Raw genomic sequence first — 27,769 nt, 5'->3', positions numbered from 1 at the left:
GATGAAAATATTTAGAAACAAAGGATGTTGTACACATTTCGCAGACAGAGTAAGCGTTTGTAACGATCTTCTGTTGGTCGAATTTCTCAATGAGGTGTTCGTAAAATGTTAAATTTATCATGATACATATAATATTCAAAACTATTTTAGGGAATGTTTTATGAGATATGAATCCCATGTGTGTGTGTGGGCATAAGTGTAATTCATTTTAATTAAGTACAAGAAGAAAAATACAATTATTATCAAGATAAAACAAGATATAAATAACCTAAATATTCCATATAATGGAATATACTTACTTGCGGTATTCACATGTTTGTTTCTCTTAAGCAATACTTTGTGACATTCTTATTAGGATAGCGACAACAGTCCTACAAACCAAGCTTGATAAACATATTTTAATAGAAAAAGTACAGGAAACAATCAATGTCTCTCCTTGTCTGTAGTGACTGTCTGGCAAAAAGTTATCGAAGTGGGCGCTCCATTGGTCGTCTCTTTGAACTCTTGGACTATTACGCCGAAGTGTTATCTTGTTGTTTCCTTTGTGCATACCTTACTGGCTGCATCCCAATTAAATCCATTTTGCCAGAAAAGACTTTTTTCTAAGAAAATCGATGAAGTTTGCACCGGCCGGTAGGCCTACCACATTCCCATGAGACACTCCGTAATGGAAGATGTGGTTTCAAATCAAACTTTGATAATTGATAAGAAGAACCATTTTATTTTCAGATATGGTAACGGTCTAAGAACTGTTTTTCAGCACTCTCCTCGCGCAGAACCACATAACTGCTACAAGTACAAGGAACCCGACGACGCCGCCGAGAACGCATAGGATAATGACGGTGAGTCCCTGGTCGTCCTCTTGAGAGCCACTCACCCCGTTATTCTGGTTTCTTGCAACGGTTCCCCCTGCTGCGGCAGATGCTCCACCTTTGGCCTCCACTGAAAGAAAAAAATTAAATCGCTGTAAGGCAACAATTTTCCCTTTTTACATTTGCTTTGATATAAAAAAAACGAAAAAAATTAAAGGGCAATATGAACGGAAAGCGCTTTATTTCTATGAACTGGCAAACCAAGTCAAAGAATACAGAGCATACGATGATAATTTATGCAAGACAAGAATTGACATTGAAGGTATATGGAACATAGCTTCTGCGTCCTGTATTCTGAATGCGATTCTCCAATTGTAACCAAACATACTGGTAAGACTGATTCCTGGGCCGTCACAGATGGATTATTTTGTTAATCTTGCTTGCGATGATAATATTAATCAAAACTTTTTTTATCGGAGTTTGAACAAATAGTCTTTCGATATGAACCTTGCAAAAAACTTACACCATTCGCCACTGTGCAGGGATTACAAGGTTTATTTATTGGTTTAGTTTAGTGTAAGAAATACTTTATATGATAATCACGAAGCAAGACTTGGTGACATATGGTGTTTTGCTTTCTATCACCAACTGAGGGAGATCAGTGAAATAGTTCCAAGTCTTTCGCACAGATAAATGTATCAATCACATAAATCTACGGTTTTCATTGCAATCTTTACAGTGACCAAATGTTCTTTGTTGAAGCAAATGACATTGTTGAAACATAATTCGACAAAGTGAATCTTTAATCAAGATTCAAGATTCAATACATACAGTCTCATCAAGCTTCAATACAAGTGGTCTCATCAACTTATACTTAATAAATTAATACGGACGCGTTATACCGAATCTTAATTATCCGTTACATTTTGTTTACTGAAAGTAATTTTTATTGATAATAATTTGGCTTGAAAATAACGCATATCATAGAATGCAGTAATAATCAGAATAATTGGTATTTGCGCGTTTCTGGCCTTGAAGAATGTCTCCATTTGCAGGTTGGAACACATCCAAGAATTATATAGAGTGGATGTCAAGAACAATAAGACACGTAAATATCAGTGCCGGCTCCAGATATCCAGGTTGTTGACAGCCTTCCATTCGGGCTGATAGTCTTCCAACGTCCATTCAGAAATCAAATTATCCACTATGCCTACGATGCATCTTTCAAGAGATTTCTGATCTTCTGTACCCGTCCTTGAACTGGCTTGGTTTATATTAAATATACCTTTTTTCTACTATCAATAACAAGAATAAAGATTTCTGTTGCCATAATGTAATTTCAGAAGATGGAAGAACGCCATTGAATAAAGCGCTGGTTGGTTTCGGGCAAAAGTGAATTCGGAGAGACCATTCGATGAAAGTATGAACATGATATCAAACCAAATATCAACATGTATCAATTTATGTTATATATGTGCTTTTATAATTTTTACAACCCTCTATCTCGATCATTCCGATGGCAGATAGCAGAGCTGCCATATCTGATTGTTTTCTGCGAACTGTGAGAACACGTCATGTTCTGATCAGGCTGTAGGTTGCAGCGCATTTGGGAATTGAGACAGTAGGTTATGGCGTTTAGAAAAGCTGGGGTCATTTTAAGCAGTTAACAGACATAAATGTAATTTTCTCATGATGACCAAAACAATTGCTCGCGCGTCTTTCCTGACAAAAAATTAAAAGACACACGACAACAATTAATATCAGTCAGTTATGCTCGGTTAACGATCAATTCGAGATCGTCTACTGCTTGATAAAGCGTCCCGCGGGAGAACTAAGTAGAGATAAAACCCGGTGATTAATTATGAGAACGCTACAAGATTCAAGCTAAGAATTCTTAAGTTATATTATTGACATTATCTTGAATCATTTGAATTCAATGTGCTACGACCGAGATAACAAGAAATACGTTATAGTTGCCATTTTCCTTTGAAATTGCAGAACATCAGTTTTGTCGGGTCACACTAGGATCCAGTAATAACGTTTCAGTATACTGGATCCTTAGGTCACGGCATAAAGACAATATCAATAGTATGGACCCAAATGAACGTTGTCAGGACTTCGTACACAAGCTTCCTGTGTAGAAGAAGCGCGTCTTCGAGGAAAGTGTACATTTCCTACTATATCAGAAATGACACAGCAACATTGAAAAGGGTTTCATTATAGACTTGACGTCAGGCTATGGCCATCAGAGAGCCAGACCTGGATAGGTCTTGCTTAATTCAGGTCGGCCATAGTTTAATTTAGGTTAGGCAACTACTAAAGCTTATGAATGTTAGTAACAGCTTTTCGTAGGGGATGGGTACGCAAGGTTAATTTCAGCGAGAGTCACAAAACCGAGTTGCATTCCTTTATCTAGTCCTTTTAATGCAAATTCCATTAGGCCTATCAATTATCTTGTCTCTCGATCTATGCAGATACATCTGGTTTGTGACAAGAAATAAAACAGGGTAAAACATCCAGCTTGCTATAACTAGCAAATTAGGACTTTTTTCAATGTTACCTATTACAAGTGAAAAACTATTCAAATCTAATTATCTTAAATCAATGCACTTTTTACATGAATAAGGTATTTCCATCTGAATCCCGCTTGGTTTATTTTCTTTGTTCTCTTCCTTTGTCTCCTTTCTTTCTTCCCTTGTCTTTATTAATAAATGAGCACACATTGTTGGGTAAAAGAAAGCCTCTTAAAAACAAAACTCCAACTTAATTTTGGACATCCATTGTGTAATATTGCACAAACTGAACGGACTTTAAACATTACAGTATTACCTGCCGCAAACATAACAAAAGCGTTACAACAATTGAAGCTTTAAGTGAACAAGAAGCATATCTCTTTGCTCAGTACTACTGAAATTTTGGTTGAACAACCTCATTTTGAAATTGAGAAAGAAAAAAGTAAAAATCGTCTAGTTTAAAAGACGACATCAAAACCCTACCTGTTTTAAGAAAACATTCCAGATATATAAGGACAAATCCACAGAAAGCACTAAAAAGATCTTCACAACTTGCCATCTTGATTTCTATTTACGGCGATTCGTTCTATATGTATCGTTCTTCAAATTAACAGAACTACACTTAATGGTACGGCTACCGGAATTCCAGCGTCGATTTAAATATCACTATTTACCACTGTTTCCCTCAATTTCCCGAGAATAACGGTAATCACTTTAGAAAATTAGCTGACAGCTCGCGCACTTGAGACTATCATTGCTGCGCGTGTCGTCCGTAGCGCTATCTTTAGTCGGCAACTTCCCTATCGCCAACTATGTCTGTTCTCTGGGCAGGCAGATTTGTTTCCCCTAGAGTCGGTAGCCATTTACAGGAACGGGTTGTTCAAGGAAATCAATAATCGCTAAGCACGACCCCATGGCGGAAGCCTGTAGAAGACTCTCTCATGATAAGCTAACATCATCAGTGTCCAAGGAATAAAAAAGAACAGCAAATTACCAGGGAGTTATTATATTGAATACATAAATTATGGTTATTTTGGCATTTAATCTGGTTACTGTATAATATGTAATACCCAGAACCTAACATTCTTTTTCAAATATGAGATGAAAAGCAGGCTTAATCAAACGCCATATAGAGTAAATTAAGTCACATTAATCTTTGGCCACGAGGAGAAATTATTGTGGCAGAACGATACATTGAAAGTCACAACGGCATAAATTGACATTCCCAATTTGATTAAGCGAAGAAACTTGGCGGTCACAGCATCAAAATGTCGCCGCAATCAATAATCACTTATTACCTCTGGAAATTACCTTTTTTCGTCATTCTTATTAGATTTTCGCTCATAATCCATTTCTCCGTGTAAAATTCTTCTTGCACGACACAATCTACTGATCGAAAAGTACGGCATACTCGGCACATCAATTTAGTTGATAACAGCAGTATAGCGCATTGGCCTATGATATCCCTAGGTAACATGTAATATCACGTTAAGGAACGAGCCAGAAAACGATCATAGCGGGACAAAGCAATATTGAGATTAAATATTTTGCTCCACTGGGAGGAAGGATCCTGTCATTGCTCCGCTTGGGTGTTAACAGACCAATGGTCTCCATGGCCGTGAAACCCATGTATCATCACAGGGACTGGCAAGGTGCCTAACAGCTCGCCCGAGTTTAGCGCATCTCTTTAAAATGATGGTACATATAGCCAATAGAGCACCAAATATCCCACAAAAAGTTCATCAGCTGGGTGTTTTCATTCTAAAAAGCTAATATTAGGCTTCGTATTTGACCAGGTCAAAAATATAAGGTAATTTCACGGTGTCATAATAGTTTGATATATATTTTTTTTACGTCGGTCACTTCAAGATACAGTTTCCAAAGAGAGAGTTGAAAGTTGGTCTTAAAAAAAAAAAACAAGTATGGTAAAGGGTTGTTTTCGTAAATAAATGTAGATTGCCGGCTAATACAAAAAAAAAAAAAAAAAAGGATGAATATAAATAAATAGGGATGAAAAGATATATATAGACACGAGTATCGGAATTGCGATTAAATCCGATTTAACCATGCATATCCTGCCAAAAACTCGCCTACTTTGTTCTTAAATGGATAATTTTATCTTCTTTTCGAGTTCTAAAAGAAAATGTCGAGTTTCCAATTTGCATCTTTCGAATTTACTATCTTTCAGTGAAATGGGCTTCCTTTGTGCCACCATTGCATCATCTAAAATCGGCTGATCTTTATCAAAACCACGCCTTTATATAAATGTTGACCAATCTCAGAGCTTTTTGAATATGCATAAAATAAAAAAAAATTATAATGCAAAATAAAAATATAATACTAAAATATACAAAGAATACCCCCTTTCAAAATTTGAAAACAATACAACACCATTATTATTATTATTGTAATCTTATCATAAATAGGGGCAGAGAACGTGTCTTAACGGTTGTTAAAAAATGAATAAAGACGTGCGCCGAAAAACATTTCTTGTTATACTAACTGATGATGGAAAGCACCTCATTATTGGAGTATCTTTAAATAACAAGAATATAAATCACAAACACCACTATATATTACGATGCAGGGGTGGATCGAGGATTATTTGAAGGGGGGCCGGTTTTAAAGAATGACAAACCGTGAATGCGAAGCCAACCCTGCAAGGGGTTCGGGGCCCGGTGAAGGGCCCCGAAAATATTTGGTATTTTAGAGGCCGAACGATGCCATTTGGTGCGGTTTAGAACAAGTCAAAATTCAAGAGGAGATCACTGGTGAATTCCTTTTTCAGAAATTGAAGGGGGGGGGGGGGGGGGGGGGGCAGGACCCCCCTTTACACCCCCCCCCAAATCCGCCTCTGCGATGGTGCAATCTGCACCCTGCACTTATTCTTGATTACACATTTTGAAATATTTTTAAAAATAACAACAACAACAAAGCATTGAAAACTTTCTACATTTTTGGTCTTTCAAGATCACGACCTACTTGCTTAATTGCAAATTCATGATCGACTTTCACAGACAACATGATCAATTTTTATAGCAACTTATGGCAAAATTAATACAAATAATGATTGTCTTATCACTACGTCACAGCAATATAATTCTGGGGAAATCCTCTCTTACCAATAAAATGACAAAACTGGATATAAAACCACGTTTTATGGTCTATAGTGGGAGAGTAAATTGCACAATGAACATCTAGAAATGACAGTCAATGCCAGTTAGAGTCAACTATAACATAAGACACACAGTACAATTGACCTGTTACACATCTATCGCACTAATTCAGTTCATTTACCTTAATTTAATCAAACCACATGGGCTTGCAACTTGAAATATATATTTGAATTGTGCAAATTACTTCTACATTGATAATTTGGGAATAATAATTAACAATTTCTGTCCACGTTTATATATAACTCTTTATGTATAGTGGCTAGCAGTTCTTAACGGAAATATAAATACAATTTTCCTGGCTTTCTCAGCAGTTTTGCAGCACTTGTAGAACGTCAGTTTATCGACTTCTTAAATCATAAAGACCATATAATAACATCTTTTTTCTTGCCAAGTTAAAGCTAAGTGGAAGGTTACATGTATTTTTTACATTTCATTTCACAATTCACATAGAAATACAGTTCTTGGGCTACAGAACAAAGTCCATTATTTGAAAAACGAATTAAGCATGCCACCGATGTATACATGCAGGGGATCTTACATAAACACAGATGATACAGTACAACATAAATCACATAAAGGTCACCTTGAGTTAATTTTTTTTCTGACATGACAACAACATCAATGTTATTCAAGGTCTTGTTTTCAAGTCCAAGGAAGGAAATTGGAAAATGATGCAGTGCCGATTAATACATACACCATGAAGTAGGACAGAAGGAGTTTATGGCCTGCACTGTTCTTTTGCCAGTTTTGTATCTCTGTTGACACAAGTTCTAGGAGATTACTCTGCAACAGATCTCCACTTTCCTGAGTAGTATGCTGCTGATTTCTTTTGATAACATCCCATCTGTTTACCATTGCATATTTAGAAGAGTTGGCAGTGGTGACTGCAGCTGCATACCAGTAAATCAAAGGGCAGGAGGAAGCCAGCAATCTTGTTATAACCTGTTGTTGACAAAGATATATAGAGTAGTAAAAAGCTTTTTTTTTCTTTAATGCATGTTTACATACAAAGTCACATCATTATTTAGAAAATATCTATAGATTTACATTCATGTTAAAATCCACACGGATAGCAAAAATTATAACTATTACCAAGTTAGTACATGGGATTCACTTTTACAAAAATTAACACCAGAATAACTGGCCAAGTGCTCTTCAATTATATATCTAATTAATTAATTATAAATCATAAGTTGAAACAAATTAACAGATGTATTTTTCAAAACTTGGCTATTTAAAGATAAGCAACCTTAGTGTACATTGATCAATCATTTATTGTTACCAGTAGTAACTGTGCAATTACCTGAATGTGCATAAAAAATATCCCAAACACCAGTAGCACCAGCATGTGGATCATGTACACTAGGCAGTTCATACTTTCAAAACCTTCCTCTTTCAGTTTATCTCTATCCAACTTCTTGCTGTACATCAGTTCTGGCAACAGTCCTAAGGTTAAACTGTAAAACCTGTTATGTCTGATGTAACGGAATGCTGCACATATACAGAGAAGGACCATAGGTAGGGCCAGAACAAAGTTTGGGAGTTGCTTGGTCTGGTAATACCGCATGAATCCCACACCCCAGTGATGAGACTGGATATAGGAATATGACAGAGGAATGAAGTGTGTGCACCATTCAGGATTAGTATCTGTAGGTAACACGTAATGTTGTTTTCTTCCATAGTCATAAATGAATCCAGGTATACTGAGGGACTTTCCAGAGTCAGTGCAATACATTTGGTATGCATAGTATTGGTAGTATGCAAAAGGAGCTATGCAAATCAAAGCATAAATTAACATTGTGGGGAGTAAAAAATAAAGAGAACTCAAAATGAGGATAATGCTGTTGCTTTTGCTAGAAAACCTCGACCTTGGAAGAAATTCAAGAAATACTCCCAGTACGTCTTTAAATCTTTTATAGAATAGGATGCAGGCAGAGACCAGGCCATTTGATCTTACAAGTGATGCCAGTCCAAAGAAGAATGAACACTTGTAGTTATCCTTTTTTTCATACTGTATCATAGCAGTAAATCCTAGCCAAGCAAACATGGCTTCTGAATATGGTGCAGTAAAAAAAATGCTGGCTGGGTTGATGCAGTACAATAAGGCCCCTTTATATGCAAGAGCTTCATTATTTAGCACCTTCCCTCCGAGAGTGTATAATGCTCCAGCTGATTTCACAAAGCAGTATAAGTTGACAATAACAGCTGTGACAAGGAGAACATTAGCCTGACACATAAAAAATGTTAATGGGAAAAACAGTGATTTTGACAAATATTCTACCACCTTGGGAAACAAGGGGAAGAAAGCAAGACAGTTCATATACGTATAACCATGCTCTGCTATATGAAGGAAATAGATCCCATCCCATCTTCTGAGTCCTCCCAGTAAAAAGTTAATCACTTTATCTCCTGGCATTGCATGACTCTTTGGCAGAGGTGGATTGAATACTTTTGCATCATGGTCTGGAAGGATATAGTTGAAAATCATCTGAAACAGGTAAAATAGTAATTAATAATGCATAACAAGCTCACTGAGAATTTACCAGTTCACAAACTGGCTATGGGTCAATTGTTATTTCATTTCCACAAACTAATACAGTAGGTTTTATATCATTTGAATGAGAATGGCATTGCTGTCATTTGCATTATGGTTTACTTGACCTGAGTGCACAAAATAAACGAAAGCCACGTGTTTGTGGAGACGTAGGGAAGGTTTGAATGCATCCGTGGCAGTCTACAATTACAAAGAATTGCACGCTGTTGGAGAATACGCCCCCTTCCTTAAATGAAAACATATTACACACATTACTGAGAACAAACTTGTAACTACTGCCACTGGGTACTTTGTCTCTCAAGTCCAGTCCTTCCTTTCATCACAGTAACAAAAAAGGACAAGTGTAATAATCCACTTTTGGCTGATTTTTCCAGCTTCGTATTATTCAACGTATCCATTAATAAAAAACGTACTTACCTGCAGAAGTAATAACAAACATCGAGTAAATATAGCAAATCTAGTTACTTTGCTCTTCAATGACAGCGCCATATTGCAAATAGCAGTATCAAAGGTAATAATTGGTGAAAACCCTAAACACATGTTAAACTGCAATTGATTGGTCAGATAGAAACCAAGTCAAGGTCGTCAAATGCAGGACAAAGAAAATTTACAGGTATGATAATAAAAACAGGTATAAACATTACACTAATAACAGATATAGAAAGGCCAATGACTTAATTCGTCAACTTATAGGTTAATGCTTATTGCTTTGGAAAAGAACGCCACCCGACCCCATATTACCGTGGAAAATACTGATTCAACCAGGTTCACTATGCATGGGTAGGCAAAGCTTCCAACTTTGTTGTACCACGGCTAGACTGATGCACAGTCGTAATTTTATAAAATTTAATTGATAAATGCAAATTGCAAACTATTAAGTGCAATATCTTTTTGTAGTTTTATTAAAAAAAAAACTTTTCTCATTAGCAGTTGTAAGAAAGTTAATAGAAAAGGTTCATGTTGTATGTTTGAATAAATTTTATCTCCACTGTATGAAGTATATGATGTTTGAGATGAAAACAGCGACCGTAAAAAGGGTTTTTGTGTTTTATTTATTTTATTTTATGAGGGACAATTATGGTAATTCTAACATTAAACTGTTCCATGCGCCCCCCACCCCCCACCCCCCCACCCCCCCAACCCTGGCTAATACTAGTATTAAAATGGGACATGTTCATAGAAGGTGGACTCTCTTAGGCCAGAGTCCCATTTTTATAGTTTTGATAATAATTGCCTGACCAAATTGGTGGTTGCCTGTTTTGAGACATAGCCTTATCTTATTTGATATATATATATATATACAGTATATATCATCATCATCATCATCATTATCATAGGTTTTGATTTGGAGAGTGATCTCCAAAGACTTGGAATGCCAGGATTACTAGGAAGATATGAAAGGAAAAGGTAAAAGTGGACATTCCAGTGGACATAGTGGAGGCAGTGGTGGAGAAGTATTGAAAGATTGTCCCTTGCAGTTCCCAGATCTTACTCCTTTGGATCACACCAAGTATTGTCCACAATATTCAACTGGTACTTATCACCCTTGAGTCTTAGTTTTAAAATGTAATGCTTCATCCAGAGATAAATTTAACATGAATAGTTAATATAGTAAGATTTTACAGTAAGCTTTAACTGCATTTTAAACATAGTTAACTTATTATCCATTCATGCCCACTAAAGATTTCAAATGTCTGGGATAATAAAATGTGATGGGATCGTAAATTTTAATAAAATATATTCTTGTAATTGTATCATTATGCACTACAGTTTATTAATGAGTCATTTATTTGATCATAATTTAGTCCTTGCAAAAAGCGATGATGCCACAGTGGGTTATGGAGAACTAGACTCATTACAGCCAGAGCTGGAGACTCTGCTGTCTTCTGTAGCAAAAAGGATGAGACAGTTGGAGAATGAAATCCAGATATTGGTGAACTGGCAAGAGAAAGGAAAGGATAAGAAAGGTGGAAAGTTTGTAAGTTACAGTATTATTTCATACATTTTTACATCATGAATTTGGTTCCTCATCTGATGAGAATGCTGTAGACACTTTGTTGAAAGTAGTTAATTTACTAGTAATTTTTTTAAATAAAGAGAGCATGTTTTATGTTTCAATTATTATGTTCTGTGTCACTTGGTTTACAAGAGTGAAAAAAAGTTTGTTGAGTGATTATTATTGTGAAACACTACAAAACAATAATTTTAGTTCTGAACCATTTATTTGATGAAAGATTTGCATGGTGATTATTTTGGAAGAATTGTAATTGATTTAAGTGTACATTTTGTTTCCATTGTAGCAACAGCCACCAATGCCTAGTCCAGCAGGTAAGAGGGGGAAGGGAGGGAAAGGTGGAGGTATTCCCACATCAGAGGAAAGACCAAGTAAGAAGTTCAAAGAAAGCAGTGGGAAGGGTTCCCTTGTCTCCACTCCTGGGAGACCGCCAAAAGGGAAAAACATTCAGGTTAGATCAGTTTATATCACATATAATTTCTTTTACATATTTCTGAAACAAAAAATGCTATTTTTATAGCATTAATGGCCCTAAAATATTTGATATTCTGCAATGCATACAGTTTAATTCTCAACTTACTCATAATTGTAATTTTTTTTTTTCAAAATTTCATTGATTAAAAACTATCAATGATGTATATAGTTAATATATTTTCTATGCCAAAGAAATAACTGAAAATCTTCTTAAACCCCAAATCGTGTAACTGAAAGTCATCTATGATCCCAAATCATGTCTCTGACCTGCAGGCCAAAATGCAAGAGTATGAGTTTGTGGATTCACCCTTGGAGCTTCCCAAGCTCCCCAGAAATGATGCTCCAGACCGGTTCTGGCAGAGCCTGGAACCCTATTGCTGTGATATAACGCAGGAAGATCTCAAAGTACTGGAGCAGATCCTTCAGTCTCATGAGGACGATGCTGAATACTACAAAGTGCCAACACTGGGAAAGCATTATTCACAGAAATGGGCCCAGGAAGATCTAATTGAAGAACAGAAAGAGGGTTAGTGATAATAGCTTTGAAAACTGTGATTGAAGAGCAAAAAGAAAACTACTTTTAAAAAGTCACTGTCTTTTAAAAGCTTTGATTCCCATGAGAATTACTGAACAAGTCACTGATTTGAGATTGTGAACAGCATTAGCGGATATTGCTTTTTTGTAGCTTAACAACCCATGGGAACACGTGATTTGGATACTTACGTGGAATTTGACCTTAGAAAGTTGGCATCTGTTCTATATGGATGGACATGCATATTAATAGCAATTGATTGTAACTTTTGGTCAAAATAACAGCTGTAATTCAGTTATTGCTTGTAGTAATTTTGAACTAAGATGCTCTTGTGATTAATATACAATTATTTGATTTATCAGATATTTCTAAACTCTAAAGATTAGTAGGTATTGCTAAAAAGAACGGCAATAATGCCAATGTGAGTTGGTGCAGCAGTGTTAAGAATGTTAGTCTATATTTCTGCCTTGTTAATGGCTTAGATTTGGTGCTTTTTCTTAGAAGTTTGGCACAGGGTATATATAATAGTATCTTGTGGGATTTAATACATACACTTGGAACAGAACTTTCATAAACAAGAGATGTATTTTCCTCATTCCAGGAGTGAAGATCACGGAGCCCAAGAGGAGGGGTTTGAGCAATCTCAGTAACAGTACAACTCCCAACACACCAGAGGTCCATGCTCTGTTGAAAAAGGCAGAATCTGTGTAAGCATGAGATAATGAACATTTTTCATAATGAATTAGTTTAAGTTCACAAATATTTAAGAAAATCAATTTATGGTGAACTTATTGCTTTATTTCTTGAAAATGTAATTTAGAGTAAGGTGATTTTCTTCACAGTGAGCTTTCTGAAGAGTCATCACCATTTGGTCCCCTAACACAGAGACTGGTTCAGGCTTTAATGGAAGAAAACATAATGACACCCATTGACGATTCCTCAATGTCGGATATTGCAGGAACAGGTAGGGCTTGGCATTTTGGCATCCTTTGAGAGACATATTAATGCTACCCAGTGTATTAAAAGATCTGATTTATTTTCCTAAACGTAGTACGTAGTTGATGTAGTTTCCAAATTCAGTAAGTCTGAGAGAAAAAAAACTTTTGAAGTTTATGAATAGAAAATATAGAAATCTTGTTAAAAATGTAATTTGGACCATTTTAGATTCTGAAGCAATAGCCAACATGTCACCAAGAGCCCTTGCCAAACAGCTGAATATAGGAAACACGGCACAGCTTGAGAGGAGAATCAAAAGAGAGCTGGAAGAACAAGGTATAAAAATCATCATGATGTTTTATATTAAAAGATGAAAACTGGTAAAGATGTGTAAAGACTGCATTTTTGTGTCATGTTTGTTAGATATCATGAAATATTCATATTTTGTTTTTAAAATTTCACCAGGTATATTAGAGGCTGATGAGAGACCAGAAGATAATCCAGATGATGAAATTCTGTCTGAATTGAGAAGAAAACAGCAAGAACTTAAGGCAATTGGCCAGCATAATCTTGTAGTAACTAAGAGACTGTACAAATTAGCAAAGGAAGAGATGTCAAAGCAAGATCTCAGGAAGAAGTTAGCTGCGGTGGATGCAGAGGTATCACCTTGTTTTTCAATTAATTTATACATAATTTTAAGAGCTTTGTATTTGAATTATGATAGAAGAAGCACATCCAACTGATAATAAGTAGATATGGCAGTGACATTTCAGTAAAAATATTGTTGTCTGTAAATTCTAGATAATGGAAGCCTACAGAAAGGTCCAGTCAACAAGAATAAAGAAGAAAACTCCCACCAAAAAGGAAAAGGATGCCATGTGGAGAGCTATCAAAGAAAGAGAACAAATTTTGAAAATCCTAAATACTTGACTTTGGTGTGTAACTACACCAAATCTCCTGAATTTTAATGCCGATATCATGGATGCTGAAATGTAAACAATTATAATTATTGACAAATGACAAGTTCACTGTATGTTATCCTTAATTGAAAGTGTATTATGGCATTTTGATATTTGAGAGTGACTCAGTTAGCTCGTTGATGTAGGAAAGAGTATAGTAAGACTGTAAGTCCATCAAAAGTTGTTAATTTTCTTCTCCTTTCAGTGCTGTGGATAAGGTTAATGCTCACACATTAACATGCCCATGAGTAGACAGATGTGATTAAACACATTTGATGTAGTTGTGTCTGCACACCTTCGCAGTACTTATGTTGTCTAAGCATTGTGTAACACTTTGTTAGCTCGTTGTACATTCACACACATTAATATAAATATTCTGTATGATACTTTGTCATAGATATGATGTAAGTAATGTACTACCAATATTTTTGGAGTTAAATGGTGAAGTCATTAGAATTGCATATTAAAATTGAGCATTTTCAATTATATGGTTTCTACATTAGTAGTAGAGAATTCAGATTGAGTGTATGAGGTTAGTATTTCTAATTTGATATTGACCCTTCATATTGTTTATTAGTATATGATGAGATGAGATATGAATTTATTCAACCAATAAATGTATAAAAGTATTAGTATCAGCCATCATTTTCCTTTGTAAGCTTGAATCTAAAATAAGCTGAACTTAGCAAAGTATTTGTGAATTGGCCCTAAAAGTGGAATTAAAAATTGATACAGGGATAAAGCTGCTTATTAACTGATAAAAAGTGCAAAGACCTGTACCTTTTTTTGTCTGAATATAAAAAGAGTTGACTGAGACTCTAATTTATGTTTAAATGTCTCTCTCCCCCTTAAACGGAGCAATTTGACAGGAAATTTTGCAGGCACTTTAAAAAAAGTCCAAAGGCTACTAAATAATATCCATATTAAAAAATAATTTCACTGGATCTATACTGAAGAAATATTCATTGGTAAGAACAAGAAACTTATTTACTTGTAATCCTGCTGACAGTTCTTTATCTTCCAGCCCCGAGAGTAACAACAAGAAGGATGTGAGTAACAATATGAGAGGCAAAAAATTACTGACAACCTTCAGTTGTGAACAACTCCAGATGAGGTCTAGACGAAACTGTCAGCAGGATTACAAATAAGTAAGGTGCTCAACAATTGAGTTTTTTTCAGTATAATATTCATGTTGTTAACTGTTAATACTTGAAGGCAAGATGGTTGATACAATATATTGAGTGAACACGCAATTCGCAGACTACATACAACACCTGGACATAAGTCCTCATTGTTAAAGTAAGTAATCCTTCTGTATACTATACATAATGCACTTGAACGGTGATTACATGGTTTTACATGTGCGAATAACAAGAATATAGAACTACCCCTGTGTAAAAAAAAAGAAAAAAATTACTGCTGCCTCCTTAAGAGCATTAGTGTGAAATACTTCAACGTGCTACACATGTAATTATGTGCCCATTGGCCTACATTTGAAGCTTTGTAGATTTTTCCCAACGTCCATGGCAAAAAAAAAAAAAGACTCTTAATGATGTCATTTATAAACAACTGTCGGCAGCTTGCCACTCCTCGGCATACGTGAGCAGTGTCATTGAAATAGCGTCTGTTTGCTGGTGGCACAGGTGGAATTTTACTAGACTCCGAAACTCGTGGTAGGATATGCCAGGTGGGTGCGTTTCAAGAGTCTGAAGGTGTCTTTTAAGCCTAGATTACATTTTAAATGCGATGCCCGTACGGTGCACGTATACTGCTCGTAATACCCTTTTCGTACGGCGTCTGAGCGGAGGTAGACGGTGGCCGTGCAAAATACCACGGGATCGTACGGGTTTAAGGCCATGTAAGAAGACATACTCTGCGCAGCCCGTAGCTCCTTACGATTTCAGAAAAAAAAATCGTACGGACAATTTCGTCGCACGAAGCCCGTGTAAATGTAATCTAGGCTTTACGGAAGCTGGACTGGTCCTAAGGTTCATTGGAATCTTTTTTAAATGATTATCTACATTGCTCCACAAATTCAACAACCTGAAATCTATTTACATCCAATATTTCATTTTACTTTCAAATTCTGTTATTTTAGCTTTGCCCTGTTATAGTTATCTAAAGTCATAAATAGTGATTTACGTAGTTTCCTTTTGCTTCCTTTAAATCATGTAAATTGTATTGTGATTTAATTCAGCCGCAACACTAAAATTGGAAATGAAGTTATATATATTAATGAAAGCTGAAGTAGAGGGCCTAAGAAAAACTAACTCGAAAAAAATCACAATATAAGAAAACATTTTTGTCGCAGATTTTTTTTTCAAATCACGTCATACTATCACAGTAAGCAACACTTATGATAAAATTGTTTTGAAAACAATATTTGCTGTTTTTATCAGGCTTCATCGGATAATTTTCTTTAACTACTAACTTGTCTCATAAAAAAATATGTAAAAGCGTAATGCTGTGTCACAGAACTGGTGTCTCGTAAGATACGGTTGCTAAGTTGAGAAAAACTCCAGGCGAGACACTGCGGAGATTTTGCCCTCATTAAAATGGCCAAGTAGATATTTTAAAGCGACATAAGAGCTTTTTAATATGTAAATGTTTCATATATGTAAGACGGGTATGAAAAGCGTTGTAGTTGAGTAATAAACCAGTGGCGTGGACGACTGTCTGGCTACATGTTACGTACAACTAAAATCAATACAAAGAAAAGCACAGGACATGACAACATTTCTCCAAAAATTGTAAAAATAGCAGCTGCTTCAATTGTTGGTCAATTTTCTTAACACTATGTACAACTTCAACCCACTGGGTTGCAATCTTAATAAATTATTATTATTATTATTATTATTATTATTATTATTATTATTATACCAAATGTATCAATCGAGGCACGACCGAAAACTGTTTCTTTTCTGATTTAAAAAAGGCTGATGTTACACCCATCCATAAAAAGAAGGAGACTTTTGATAAGGAAAAATATAGGCCAGTAAATGTGCTCCCAGTTTTTTCAAAAATATATATACGAAAAGGTTATGGTGGAACAACTGAGCTCATTTTTCTTAGGCATGGCCATAGCTGTCAGACACTCTTTATAAAGATGGTAGAGGACTGGAAACAGAGTTTAGACAAAAACGAGTATGTTGGCGCTGTTCTAATGGACCTATCGAAGGCACTCGACAGTATACCACACACTTTACTACTTGCCAAATTAGAGGCATATGGTCTCGGCAAAAAATGCTTTATATCTAATGCATAGCTACTTGAGTAATAGAAAACAGCGAGTGAAAGTCGGCGATACACTAAGCTGTTGGGAATATTTACAAAAAGGTGTTCCCCAAGGTCCCATCATTGGTCCTCTGCTGTTCAACATATGCATAAATGATATCTTGCACTCATTGAAAATTGTAACCTCTACAATAGTACGCAGACGATAACACCTTTAGTGTCGCACACCCAGACTTCGATACCTTTAAAACTTGAATATGATCCACAAAATGCTATAAACTGGTTCTCCTCTAATATGGAAGCGAAGCTGAATAATTCCAAGCTATTTTTATTGGCAAAACAGCAGACAACCATAGTAACGAGCAATTACCTTTCAATGGAAAATTGGTAAAACCAGAACCTTGGGTCAAGCTCCTTTGGGTTTACTTTGACTCAAGACTAACTAACACATCTCAGAATTATGTTCTAAAACAGCATGTCAATTTTAAAAACACTCTTTTAGCTTATCTAGATGTTCCAAGTCGGCTTGCCATATTCAGGCACTTTACATTACCAAAATTATAGCAAGAATTGCGCTCCGAGAAATTGTTCTTTTGAGACAGGTTCTGGATACATATGAAATGGGGCGATGTCCACGAGATGGTATCGTTTAGCAGCTTCAGTAGGCGTGCCAGACATCTAAGCCGCTTAAGCTGAAAGCAATTTAGCGAGAAATTCCTTGGCGAAGGATCGATTCTGTTATATCGATCTGGGTATGGGAACCCAGTCTATAAGAATATTGATAGGCCTAAATGTAAAATCAGGTGTGTCAGTGACAATTAACTGACTACTTTGTCTGAAGCACTGCTGCATTACGTATGTGGTGATTTCCTTGTTTAAAACTCATTGGGCTGCTCCAATTATGACTATGACAGAGCATGCATGGTTCAGTCAAAAAAAAAAAAAAAAGAAATCTCAATATTTCGACAACGACTGCACAGTAGATTTCGAAAATACTGACTGCTTCGATTTCCAAACAAACGTTAATTGTTACTGTACAGTATTTGGCCACATTAAACAGTAAAATCGCCAAAGTACCCTGCTTCGTGTCGCAGGGGCGGATCCAGGCCCCCGTTCACAACTATCAGGACTATCTGAAGGGGGGTCCGACCCTCGCCCCCCCCCCTCCCTTGGCGTGGGGTTGGGGGGCTCACTCAAGGGCCCCGAAAATATTTGGTGTTTTGGAGGGCAAACAGTGCTATTTGGTGTGATTTAGAACTATGATTCAGCTTGTCAAACTTCCCATTTTAAGAGGGGAATATAGGCCTAAGTTTTTTTTTTTTTTTTTCAAAAACCGCGAAAGGGGGGGGGGGATCAGCACTCCCCTCTAAATCCGCCACTGGTGTCGCTAATGGACAAAATAATTTTATTATATTCTAATTTATAACCTTATTATGTTATACATTTTGACTGGTCTGGAAAGGCGTTAGTGTTAGATTAACCTTCACCTACTTATTTATCTGCCAATATGTAGACCTAAATTTTAGTAGGCCTATAATAAGACCGTAATAAATGCCAACTTTGTTCAAAATCGGTAAATTGTAAATGTCTCGGCAGTTACACTATGACACTTACAGATACGAAAATTGAAGGTGTTTTGGTAAATCTAGGTTTGCAAAAACTCTCTAATTATGGTTGCGGTTGGCATATTTTACGTCAGCCGTTACCTCTGAGCATCGACTGTTCTTTCACAGCGAAACGTCACGGGATCTAGGCCAACCAGATAACACGGAAGTGTAAATAATATAGCACGTTCAAGTCCGCCTGGGAAGATTTTGTAAACCATGTAACACGTTCAAGACCGTTTATAACTCCAGGTACAGCATGAGTTGGCATTAACCATGTTCAGGATAAGGGACCGAAGGCACTTGATGCCAGCTGCGTCCCTGTTTAGAACATTGTCAAGTAAAGTTGGCAAACCGCAATATGTGGCCCCAGAATTACCAGATTACAATACTGACGTAAACATTCACCAACACAAGCTGAAGAGACCAGATCGTCCTCCCCCGTCATGGACAGGATTACAAGGCTTGAAGGAAAGAACGCAGGTACTGTGCATAATGAACAGTAACAGTCATAGGGTTAATTCCCAATGAAAATAGCGATCCAACTCCCTGGGGACTCTCGCTAAATGCAATCAGATTTTTTTTCTTCTTGTTGCCAACGTACCAGTACTAGTATAATCACCAACTTTTCTGTATTTTACTTAATGCCAAGAGGGGGCGTGTGTACCAGTTTATCTGACGGAATAAAAGCTGTGACCAACATTTATTTTAGATCTGTCAGTATTTGTTAAGTGATTTTTTTTCTTTCCAGGGTTCTCTGATACCAGAGACTCTAAAGGAAATGCAGGAGGACAAGCAGTTCCAGATCACAGCAGAACAATTAAAGAAATTTGGCCAAGCAAAGCTGACAAGGGATGAAAGGAAGAAACGACAAAGGGCTTTGGATCAGCTTGGTGTGCCTGGCTTTTTGGAGTACTGGCAGGAACAACAGCTCAGTAATGGAGTTCTGGGTTAGTTTTTTTTTTTTTTTTTTTTTTTTTTTTTTTTTTTTTTTTCAAAATTTACAGTCTACAGTTTCAATATTTTCTTAAAACTGCTACATACATGTATGATTACATCTCATCTGTTCTTTTAAGATTAAAATTATGATCCTATGTGCAAACATGTGCATTCTCTTTGTAGATACTGAAGTGGAAAGAGATTTAAAGAAAGATGAAATAGAGATCATGCAGTTGAACATAGGAATCTACTGTAACCAAGCCTGCAACCACTGTCATGTAGAATCGTCTCCCAAAAGAAAGGAAATGATGACCAGAGAAGTAGCTGACAAGTGCTTGGATATCATGGCTCATTCCCCATCAGTCACCACTGTGGATATAACAGGTATGAGAATCAGAAGTTGAATATAACTGATTCAGAAGCGTTGCTGAATATGGTTACACCATAATTACAGGTCATATCTTATGGCAAGGTTGATGTTTTGCACAAGACCAGAAATTTCACCAGATTTTTAACTTGGAAGTCAGTTTAAAGATTCTTACATTTTTTTTCTACCTGTAGGTCATTGTGTTGAAATCTAGCTCTTTTTTCATTAGAAGTGCTCCAGAGACATAAACAGAAAACCTGATTGTTTTTGATTACTACATGTCAGTTAAACATTTTTTTCTGTTAGGAGGTGCACCAGAGTTGTGTAGTGAGTTCCGACACTTAGTTAAAGGTGTGAGGAAACTGGACAGGGAGATCATTGACAGGTGTAACTTAACAGTCCTCCAGGAACCAGGTAATTCAGTGGTATACTGCAGTACCGTGATTGTGTTTTCATTTCCCATGCAATACTTTACACATTGTCATCCTTGGGAACTGTATGGGGATCCAAATATTCTGTTTCTGTCAACAAACACGAAACTGGTGGACTGAGAGAGAAACCTTTTATTGCCACAGCCCCTCTCCTCCTAAATAATTCTTCTTTATTGACTACAGTGGGGATAATTCTTGTGCACAAACATCTTTTACTCAGTTTTTCAAAAATTATGGTGCATTGAAGGAATGTCAACTAGATTAAGGAAATACTTCATATTAATCAAAATTATCCTTGGTGCCTGTCACCCTGTAGAACATCACACCTGTCCAATAACACTAGGATGGTGAATAGCATACAAGACAATAGAGAATAAATATTGTTGATCATAGTGCATTAAGTTTGTTTTAGTGTAGATTATGATATCACAAGCATTGATGGTAGCATTATTTTCAGTCTAAGCTTTATCATTTTTTCATCTCTCTCCTATAGGTCAAGAAGATTTGCCAGAGTTTCTTGCAGAGAATGGTGTCCACATCATTGCTTCCCTGCCCTGTTATTCAGCCAAGAATGTGAACATGCAGAGAGGCAAAGGTGTGTTTGACAGAAGTATCCAGGCTTTACTGACACTGAACCAGGTGGGGTTTGGCAAGCCAGGCAGCAATTTGAAGCTAGACCTTGTGTATAATCCTCTAGGTTGGTACAACATTGTACTTCTGTTTTTAAAACTGAAATTAAAATCGGTGTTTTCAAATTGGTAATTTTGCATGTATTGGTAATAGTATGTTTGTATTAGTCTTATACATTGTCACTGACATCATAGTTTATTTCACTTGTAATTTTGCTACGTTTATTTTGAATAATGTACCATTTTGTTGCCACATACAGCACCTTTTGTTTTAAACTGAATTATTGTCACAAAAAACAACCAAATGCCAGCATATAGTTTCAAGTAGTATAACTAAGGGAATTACCAAAAGGCATTGTTTAATTTTACCGGAAAATGATGTTTGAATGGATTTTTCTGCTGGCATTCTATGCTGTATGTCAATGGGGCAGAAAAGTAGGTCACGAAAGACGGTTAAATTTCCAACCAAAAATTTAAAGGAAGGAGCAGTTTAAAGCTCTTTTATTGTTGATCGAGTGATCTATTCAGTTTTTCTTTTGGCATGTCGAATTCATTTTAGTCGTATAAGAAACTAGTAGAAGTGGTTTGCATGTGTAAGTGGGAATCCATCCTTCACCGATTCTTGGTTCGCATGTACCTTTAACAAAAAGGGCTTATTTTTGTGCAGGTGCTTTCCTTCCACCAAAGCAGTCTGAATTGGAAGAAAAATATAGGGAGGAATTGTTGGATACATTTGGTATAGAATTCACCAGTCTCTTTACAATGACAAATATGCCAATCAAGAGATTTGTGGACTTCCTATACAGAAGGTGAACTGTCCAGGATAGATAGAGTACCCATCCAATTGATAAGATTTATTAAGTCCAAGAATACCAACAATACATTAATTTAATTGGATGGATATTTTGAAAGTTAAACAAATAGTTTCTAGCTTTATGCAAGCATTATTATCTATGAGTAGTTTTTTTTTCAAGTCAAAGAGACAAGATGCTAAAATATATGTATATGTCTGTTGTAGATGATAAGGTGTGGGATAACCCAATCTTTCTGTTATTGCACAGGTGTCATATGGTAGTGTCACTTTTCAGAAATGAGCTTCAAGAGTACATGGATTTGCTGGTGAGGAACTACAACATTGCAACTATAGACAACTTAATGTGTAGAAATACACTGAATGTCAAGTGGAATGGAGATTTGTTTGACTGTGACTTCAACCAGCAACTTGAATTAGGAATTGTGCCAAAAGGTCAGTTCTGCCAAAATTGACATTAAATGAGATTTTTTTTCTTTACATATATACATTCTTTTTTTTTTCATTTTATAACATTAGGAATGTATGAAATATTATAATTTTAGAAAAATGTGCCAATACAGCACAATAACTGTGATTAATTTATTTTTAAATTTAAAACAGAAAAAGAACCAATAGTCGGAAAAACGACTCCACTAACAGTGTGGGACATCCATTCCACCGGTGAACTAAAAGGCTCCAGAATCTGGTTTGACAATCACTGTTATGGGTGCTCAGCAGGGATGGGGTCCAGCTGACAGGGAACAACAGTCTAATATCTGCACCAGATTACTGCAAGCCAACGATTCTGCTCAAGCAAAGCAAAAGAGTCACAATTTTCCAGAATTTTGCAGCGCACTCATGTGTGCTCTAGGGGGAAACCTCATATTCATTAGAAATGACATTGCAATTACACTGTCAGAGGACACGGACATGATGGGCGGAAACTTGCAGGTATTCAATGCAGATGCTAGGCTGCTGGCTTTGTTCTCCTTTGAGACTGAGAACATAGGTTCTGATACCAGTCTGTGGGATTTCTGTAATGATGCTGTACACTAAAATTCCAGGTGTACAGCTGATGAAGTGAGTCTAACACTGGCTGGCATCGTTGGACCCTTACGGTATACAAACTGTATGATGGATTCTATACTCCAGAGTTGTGCTTTTTATCTCATTTACATGTTTATTATATTTTAAAAGTTCTCTTTTAATATGCAGGTATAACACTTATTGCTTTGAATTGTGCCAATATTTGACATTGTTAAGAACCCATAAACGCATCATAGTAAAATGAAATGATCAATTCTTCCTAGGCAAATCTTATTACAGTACTGACCGATCTACGTATGGTTCAAGTAAAAATACTACGTCTTAGTGAGTTTATGATTATAAAGTTAAACTTATATGGTAATTAAAGTATAATATACCTGAATGTGTTTTATATTCTTTATTTCCCCCAGTCACACTTAGTGGACCTTCAACTCCATTCACTATCGAAGAAATGAAAATGAAAAATTGAAATTATATATCATTATAATTCCGCGTATCGTTCATTGTGGTACATTATTTGTGTGGAAGACTTGTGAGGGGCTATCGTTATGATGTGGCTTGGTGAATTTAGTTCGTCCTGATTCTTCGCTTCTCTAACACAATCCGTAGGTTAATTTGTTCAAGGGCAAATAGCTTGACATCACTTGGCGTTTTCGTGGATCGGGATATATGACGTTATTTCAGACAATATTATATTTATCTGCTTTGCAAAATGTAAATTATTTAGTTCTAGATGTTTTTGAGAAATTTGCAATTTTAAAAATCAGAATTAATTACTCATTTTGTCTACTATTTTGAAATTTTCAAACTTGCATGTAATGTCAAGATTTCAAAAGAAGAGAGATGTTCAACACCAATAAAATATAATATTTAAAAAATGAAAAGAGTGAATGAGTAATTGGGTAATTCAATATTAAAAAGATTAATAAAGGAAGCTTTTTCTGATATATATATATATATATATATATTCAGGCGTCCTATAAACGCTGTATTTTCCCAGTAACGTTTATCACTTTGCACAAGGCTGATTTTCGTCCAAGAAACATTGTACTAACATTCTACCCGACGTATAGTTTATTTTTCTCAAGCACTATTTATTTATCCACAGTTTCTTAATTATCTACATTATTTAAAAATGCTAAAAGATGAGAAATAACGTTCTTCGCCTGATGGGGACTTTGATGTATTTAAGATGCACTTGCACATTTACTATCGTTTCAACAATATGAGTTAACAGGTCATCGCACTCAGGACGATCATGACTTCAGTTTATGAGACTCATCACTAAAACGACATGTGTGGGCAAAAAATTTTCTTTCCAATTTTACGACTAGAAGCACTTCAATATGTCTTATTTGATGTCATTGAAAATGAAATTTTAACTAGATTTCTGCTATATTATCCGTTTTTAATATCTTCCTTTTTAAGTGATAATTGATTCGTCTTGTAAAATTTCTTTGAGCTTTTACCTTCATTTTTCTGTAGAAGCGATTCAAAGAAATCAAACCATTGCTTATGATGATAAAAAAACTAAAACATATTTAGGATACGAAAAATTGTGCAGCACGCAGGGCAAAGTGAATCATAGTAAACTTCAGATTTGATTAATGAAAGACATGAAAGACATGAACAGATCCTCGGTATTGTAATATTATCATCTGTCGAGTCCAGTCCGTTGGACGACCATTACAACCGAATACATTGATCTAATTGTGAAAATGTCCGCATCTTGTACTGCTGTTTATGGGGAGTTCGTACGAAAAATGATTAGGATTCATTTGCATTCTTTGATTGTTCTATCAGGAATTGGAAAAAAAAGACAACATTAACCTTCATTCGACCAGGTGGTAATGCTCAGATCAATGGTAATTGTCTAATGCCAGATTAATTAAGACTTGAATATGATATTGGGAATTTTGTACAGGGATCGATCACATTTTACTAATACAATTTATGTTGAACAGGAATATATCTGCAGCACGCTTTTTGTGCTGATAACTTCCCAAATAGTTAGAAATGTAAGGAAATTAGATTGAAAATGCAATAGATTATGTGAAAAAAAACAACAACTATTTTTTATCTTGTTTCAAATTCTTCTGCAATTTTTTTACTGACAACCTTGTAAAGGTACATCTCCATTCTTTACAGCATTTTCTTAAGTTTATCAAAAACAATTCAAGTTAAAATACAAGAATGTTCTGTCACAATAATTTAGCTGTTAATCAGATATAGTATAAAAAAAGTTTAATATAATATTGCGTTTCATAATTATACTTTTCATCCTTTTTTACTCAAATTCATGCGTTCGGTTTGATGTTGGATGATGTTTGACGTGGGAAAAATTCATAGTAGCAAATACACAGCTCGCTGACAAGCTTGGATGTCGGTGGAGTTTTAGCAAAATTGTGACCCATCATGACAACATCAGAGATATTAATATTTATGCATCCTTAAAAACTTCAAGATTTCCTCTGTAAAATGATGTAAAAATACTTCTGTAGCTTTTTAATTGTTTAAGTTATTAAGGTTTATAGCCAAAGAGATTAGTGGCAGCCATTTCGAGAAAAATTACAGGCGCTGTAAAATTGTCAAATTAACTCTCATTATCTGCTTGAATCCTCTAAATAATTCATGTTTGGCGAATTCTTTTGCCGTTTAGCTGTTAGAAAACCATTGATTCGTTCGTAAAATAGACTAGCTCTTTTTATGTCCCATGTCCTCCAGTGACCGAGACCAATTTTGTATTACTGAATGTTAGATCTTATCATCGTTGCAATAACCACTTGCAAGCACAAGAAAATATTGTATTTTCCCGTATCACCATTGAACTCAAAAAGGTGTACTTCAGGAAACACCATAATTTTATTGCAGTAAAGATATCAGACAAAAACAAAACAAATTAAATGAATATCCCATACTCACACGTACTTTAACATTTCTACATATTCATCTCTGTTCGCACACACACCGAGGTGCGAAAGTTTTTTATTCAAATTTATAAACATGAACATATTTTGCGCTCAAATGAGTTACATCTGATAACGAGAGGATTCTTTGTTAACTGGGGAACGTAAGATATTCAAAGGAGATTTAATCAGTAATTCAACGCTTAACAAGTGAATTTATTTACTTGACGACAGGTGAAACCAGCCCAGCCAATTTATAAATGAAAGCGGAGAGATTTAAATGGAATATTGAGACACAACTGTGTGCTAAACCATTTGCCGAGATTAAGCTTTAAAAAATGTCCTTGATTTTGTACAGCGATAAAAGCACGTCGTTTTAAGTAAAAACAGAAAAATGTTTATGCATAGAAAAATGCCAGTTTTCAAATTCTTTTCCAAAAAATATAAAAGAATATAATGTAAAAAAATAATAACAAAAAATGTCGCGGCTCAAGTTATTAACAGGAGGTATACGATAATTAAATTTCTGATTCCACAAAGATAAGAAATAATTTACTGCAACAGCGCGTAACACCCCTGCATAACATGTAGAGTAGCGTACTGATTGATAAAGCAATTGATTCGTTCTAGTAATTTCAAATTACACCTAGTGAAAACGGTCAATCAAATTCAAACGAACAGGTATTACGCAAAACAAAGCACGTGAAAACTTGATTATATATTGTCCTGCAATATATGGTTTTATGCAATCAAAACGGAAATGTAAATTGACTCTATTTACCGAAATAACCTGTGGTTCTTGTCTCGTGTTGAAGTGGAACGAAAAGGCATATTGGACTAGGTTGGTTCTGCCATGGTACACTGAAAGAATATTGAAAAACAAAATGGTTCTGTCAATCAAACAGACTAGAGGAAATGTATAAAGTAAAGAGATATCAAACTCCCAAATATGATGAAACGAGTGAATTTCAGCCAGTTACACCAGCTTTTACATTGAAAAAAAATGCAACATCATTTTAGGTAAATTTGAATAAGTGCTCAGATAATTTTGATAAAGCTAATATGGATTTTTATTATCTAGTCGATGGTTTTAAAATCAGCTTGTTTTGTTTTGTTTTGTTTTTTTTCATACATTGGCAGGCGCATGTGTGGTATGTTTTCTGCATAACTTCATTTATTTTTTTCACGTCCGTATTCGTCATGGCAATTAAATACATTTAGCAGGGCTGTGTGTTTCTTTTAAGATGTTCTTCTGAAAGTTTGCTTGAGAGCCATAACTGCAGTTTAGTTTAATCATTTTAATGCCTAATCATCTTTTTTAGCTTAGAACAGAAGGAAAATAACTGCTCTAATGCTGTTCATTCGTCACACTAGCTCGACGGGTGATGATTTGACGCTATTAGCAGTTGTGCGTTTACCAAAAGTAATTGAAGGTGTCAGAACATGAAAAGTGGTTGAGGGAATGAAGTGGAAATAATAAAAACTTAGTTTTAAAAATATTTGAAGACTTTAAACGACCTACAGGACACTAGCCTAAGAACTGTCAGCAAGGATCCCACCTAAGCAGTATTGGTTTCAGTCATTTGCCAGCTTGATCATTTTAACAGCAGCGGTGCTGGAGAAACAATTTTTCAGTGAGCAGAGGCAATAAAACATGCGATATCAAATCGTTAAAATAATTGAAAAATAATTCACGGCAGGCCGTGCGGTGCAATGGCATGTGCGAGACGAAATCGTGACAGGTGGCGCGGCAGTTGTGACATGAGGACTCGAATGCGTCTCTTGGAGTGGAACAGAGGACGTAACGCACTGCACCTCGAGCTGCGACTTTCACACAGTCAGCTTGTGA

General features: G+C 35.8%; 3 protein-coding genes and 1 long non-coding RNA gene across 7 annotated transcripts; 2 read left to right on the top strand and 2 right to left on the bottom strand.

Moving 5' to 3' along the window:
- Positions 1 to 6,263: 6,263 nt before the first annotated feature.
- On the bottom strand, positions 6,264 to 9,642 carry LOC106169013 (GPI alpha-1,6-mannosyltransferase 2). Of its 2 annotated transcripts, none has more exons than XM_013548294.2 (3): positions 9,473 to 9,642; positions 7,805 to 8,989; positions 6,264 to 7,443 (listed from the first exon to the last, which is right to left on the bottom strand). In XM_013548294.2, the coding sequence occupies exons 1-3, from the start codon at positions 9,593 to 9,595 to the stop codon at positions 7,144 to 7,146; spliced, it is 1,608 nt and encodes a 535-aa protein (XP_013403748.2). In that variant the 5' UTR covers positions 9,596 to 9,642; the 3' UTR covers positions 6,264 to 7,143. The 2 variants fall into 2 exon arrangements, with proteins under 2 accessions (XP_013403748.2, XP_086855235.1); XM_086999109.1 differs by having other exon boundaries at positions 7,805 to 8,964; positions 9,473 to 9,596.
- Positions 9,536 to 14,602, top strand: LOC106169014 (transcriptional adapter 3). Of its 2 annotated transcripts, none has more exons than XM_013548296.2 (10): positions 9,536 to 9,668; positions 10,393 to 10,588; positions 10,861 to 11,033; positions 11,356 to 11,520; positions 11,817 to 12,069; positions 12,677 to 12,782; positions 12,918 to 13,039; positions 13,240 to 13,347; positions 13,477 to 13,670; positions 13,813 to 14,602. In XM_013548296.2, exons 2-10 carry the CDS (start codon positions 10,450 to 10,452, stop codon positions 13,939 to 13,941), a joined length of 1,389 nt encoding a protein of 462 aa, XP_013403750.2. In that variant the 5' UTR covers positions 9,536 to 9,668; positions 10,393 to 10,449; the 3' UTR covers positions 13,942 to 14,602. The 2 variants fall into 2 exon arrangements, with proteins under 2 accessions (XP_013403750.2, XP_013403751.2); XM_013548297.2 differs by lacking the exon at positions 9,536 to 9,668 and adding an exon at positions 9,687 to 9,835.
- Positions 14,603 to 15,537: 935 nt separating this feature from the next.
- On the top strand, positions 15,538 to 23,396 carry LOC106169016 (uncharacterized). Of its 2 annotated transcripts, XM_013548299.3 has the most exons (9): positions 15,538 to 15,657; positions 19,061 to 19,291; positions 19,560 to 19,758; positions 19,931 to 20,131; positions 20,421 to 20,528; positions 21,039 to 21,242; positions 21,842 to 21,983; positions 22,263 to 22,420; positions 22,589 to 23,396. In XM_013548299.3, the coding sequence occupies exons 2-9, from the start codon at positions 19,085 to 19,087 to the stop codon at positions 22,720 to 22,722; spliced, it is 1,353 nt and encodes a 450-aa protein (XP_013403753.2). In that variant the 5' UTR covers positions 15,538 to 15,657; positions 19,061 to 19,084; the 3' UTR covers positions 22,723 to 23,396. The 2 variants fall into 2 exon arrangements, with proteins under 2 accessions (XP_013403753.2, XP_086855236.1); XM_086999110.1 differs by lacking the exon at positions 15,538 to 15,657 and having other exon boundaries at positions 18,885 to 19,291.
- On the bottom strand, positions 21,145 to 26,784 carry LOC147764160 (uncharacterized). The gene is made up of 3 exons (XR_015331714.1): positions 26,702 to 26,784; positions 23,392 to 23,454; positions 21,145 to 21,274 (listed from the first exon to the last, which is right to left on the bottom strand). It is a non-coding gene; the product is annotated as an uncharacterized LOC147764160 (long non-coding RNA).
- Positions 26,785 to 27,769: the final 985 nt, after the last annotated feature.

This window comes from Lingula anatina, chromosome 1, assembly GCF_051362555.1.
Source record: "Lingula anatina isolate TDL-2025a chromosome 1, LinAna3.0, whole genome shotgun sequence".
Classification (NCBI taxonomy): Eukaryota; Metazoa; Brachiopoda; class Lingulata; order Lingulida; family Lingulidae; genus Lingula; species Lingula anatina.
This window is presented reverse-complemented; position numbering and strand designations above follow the sequence as displayed.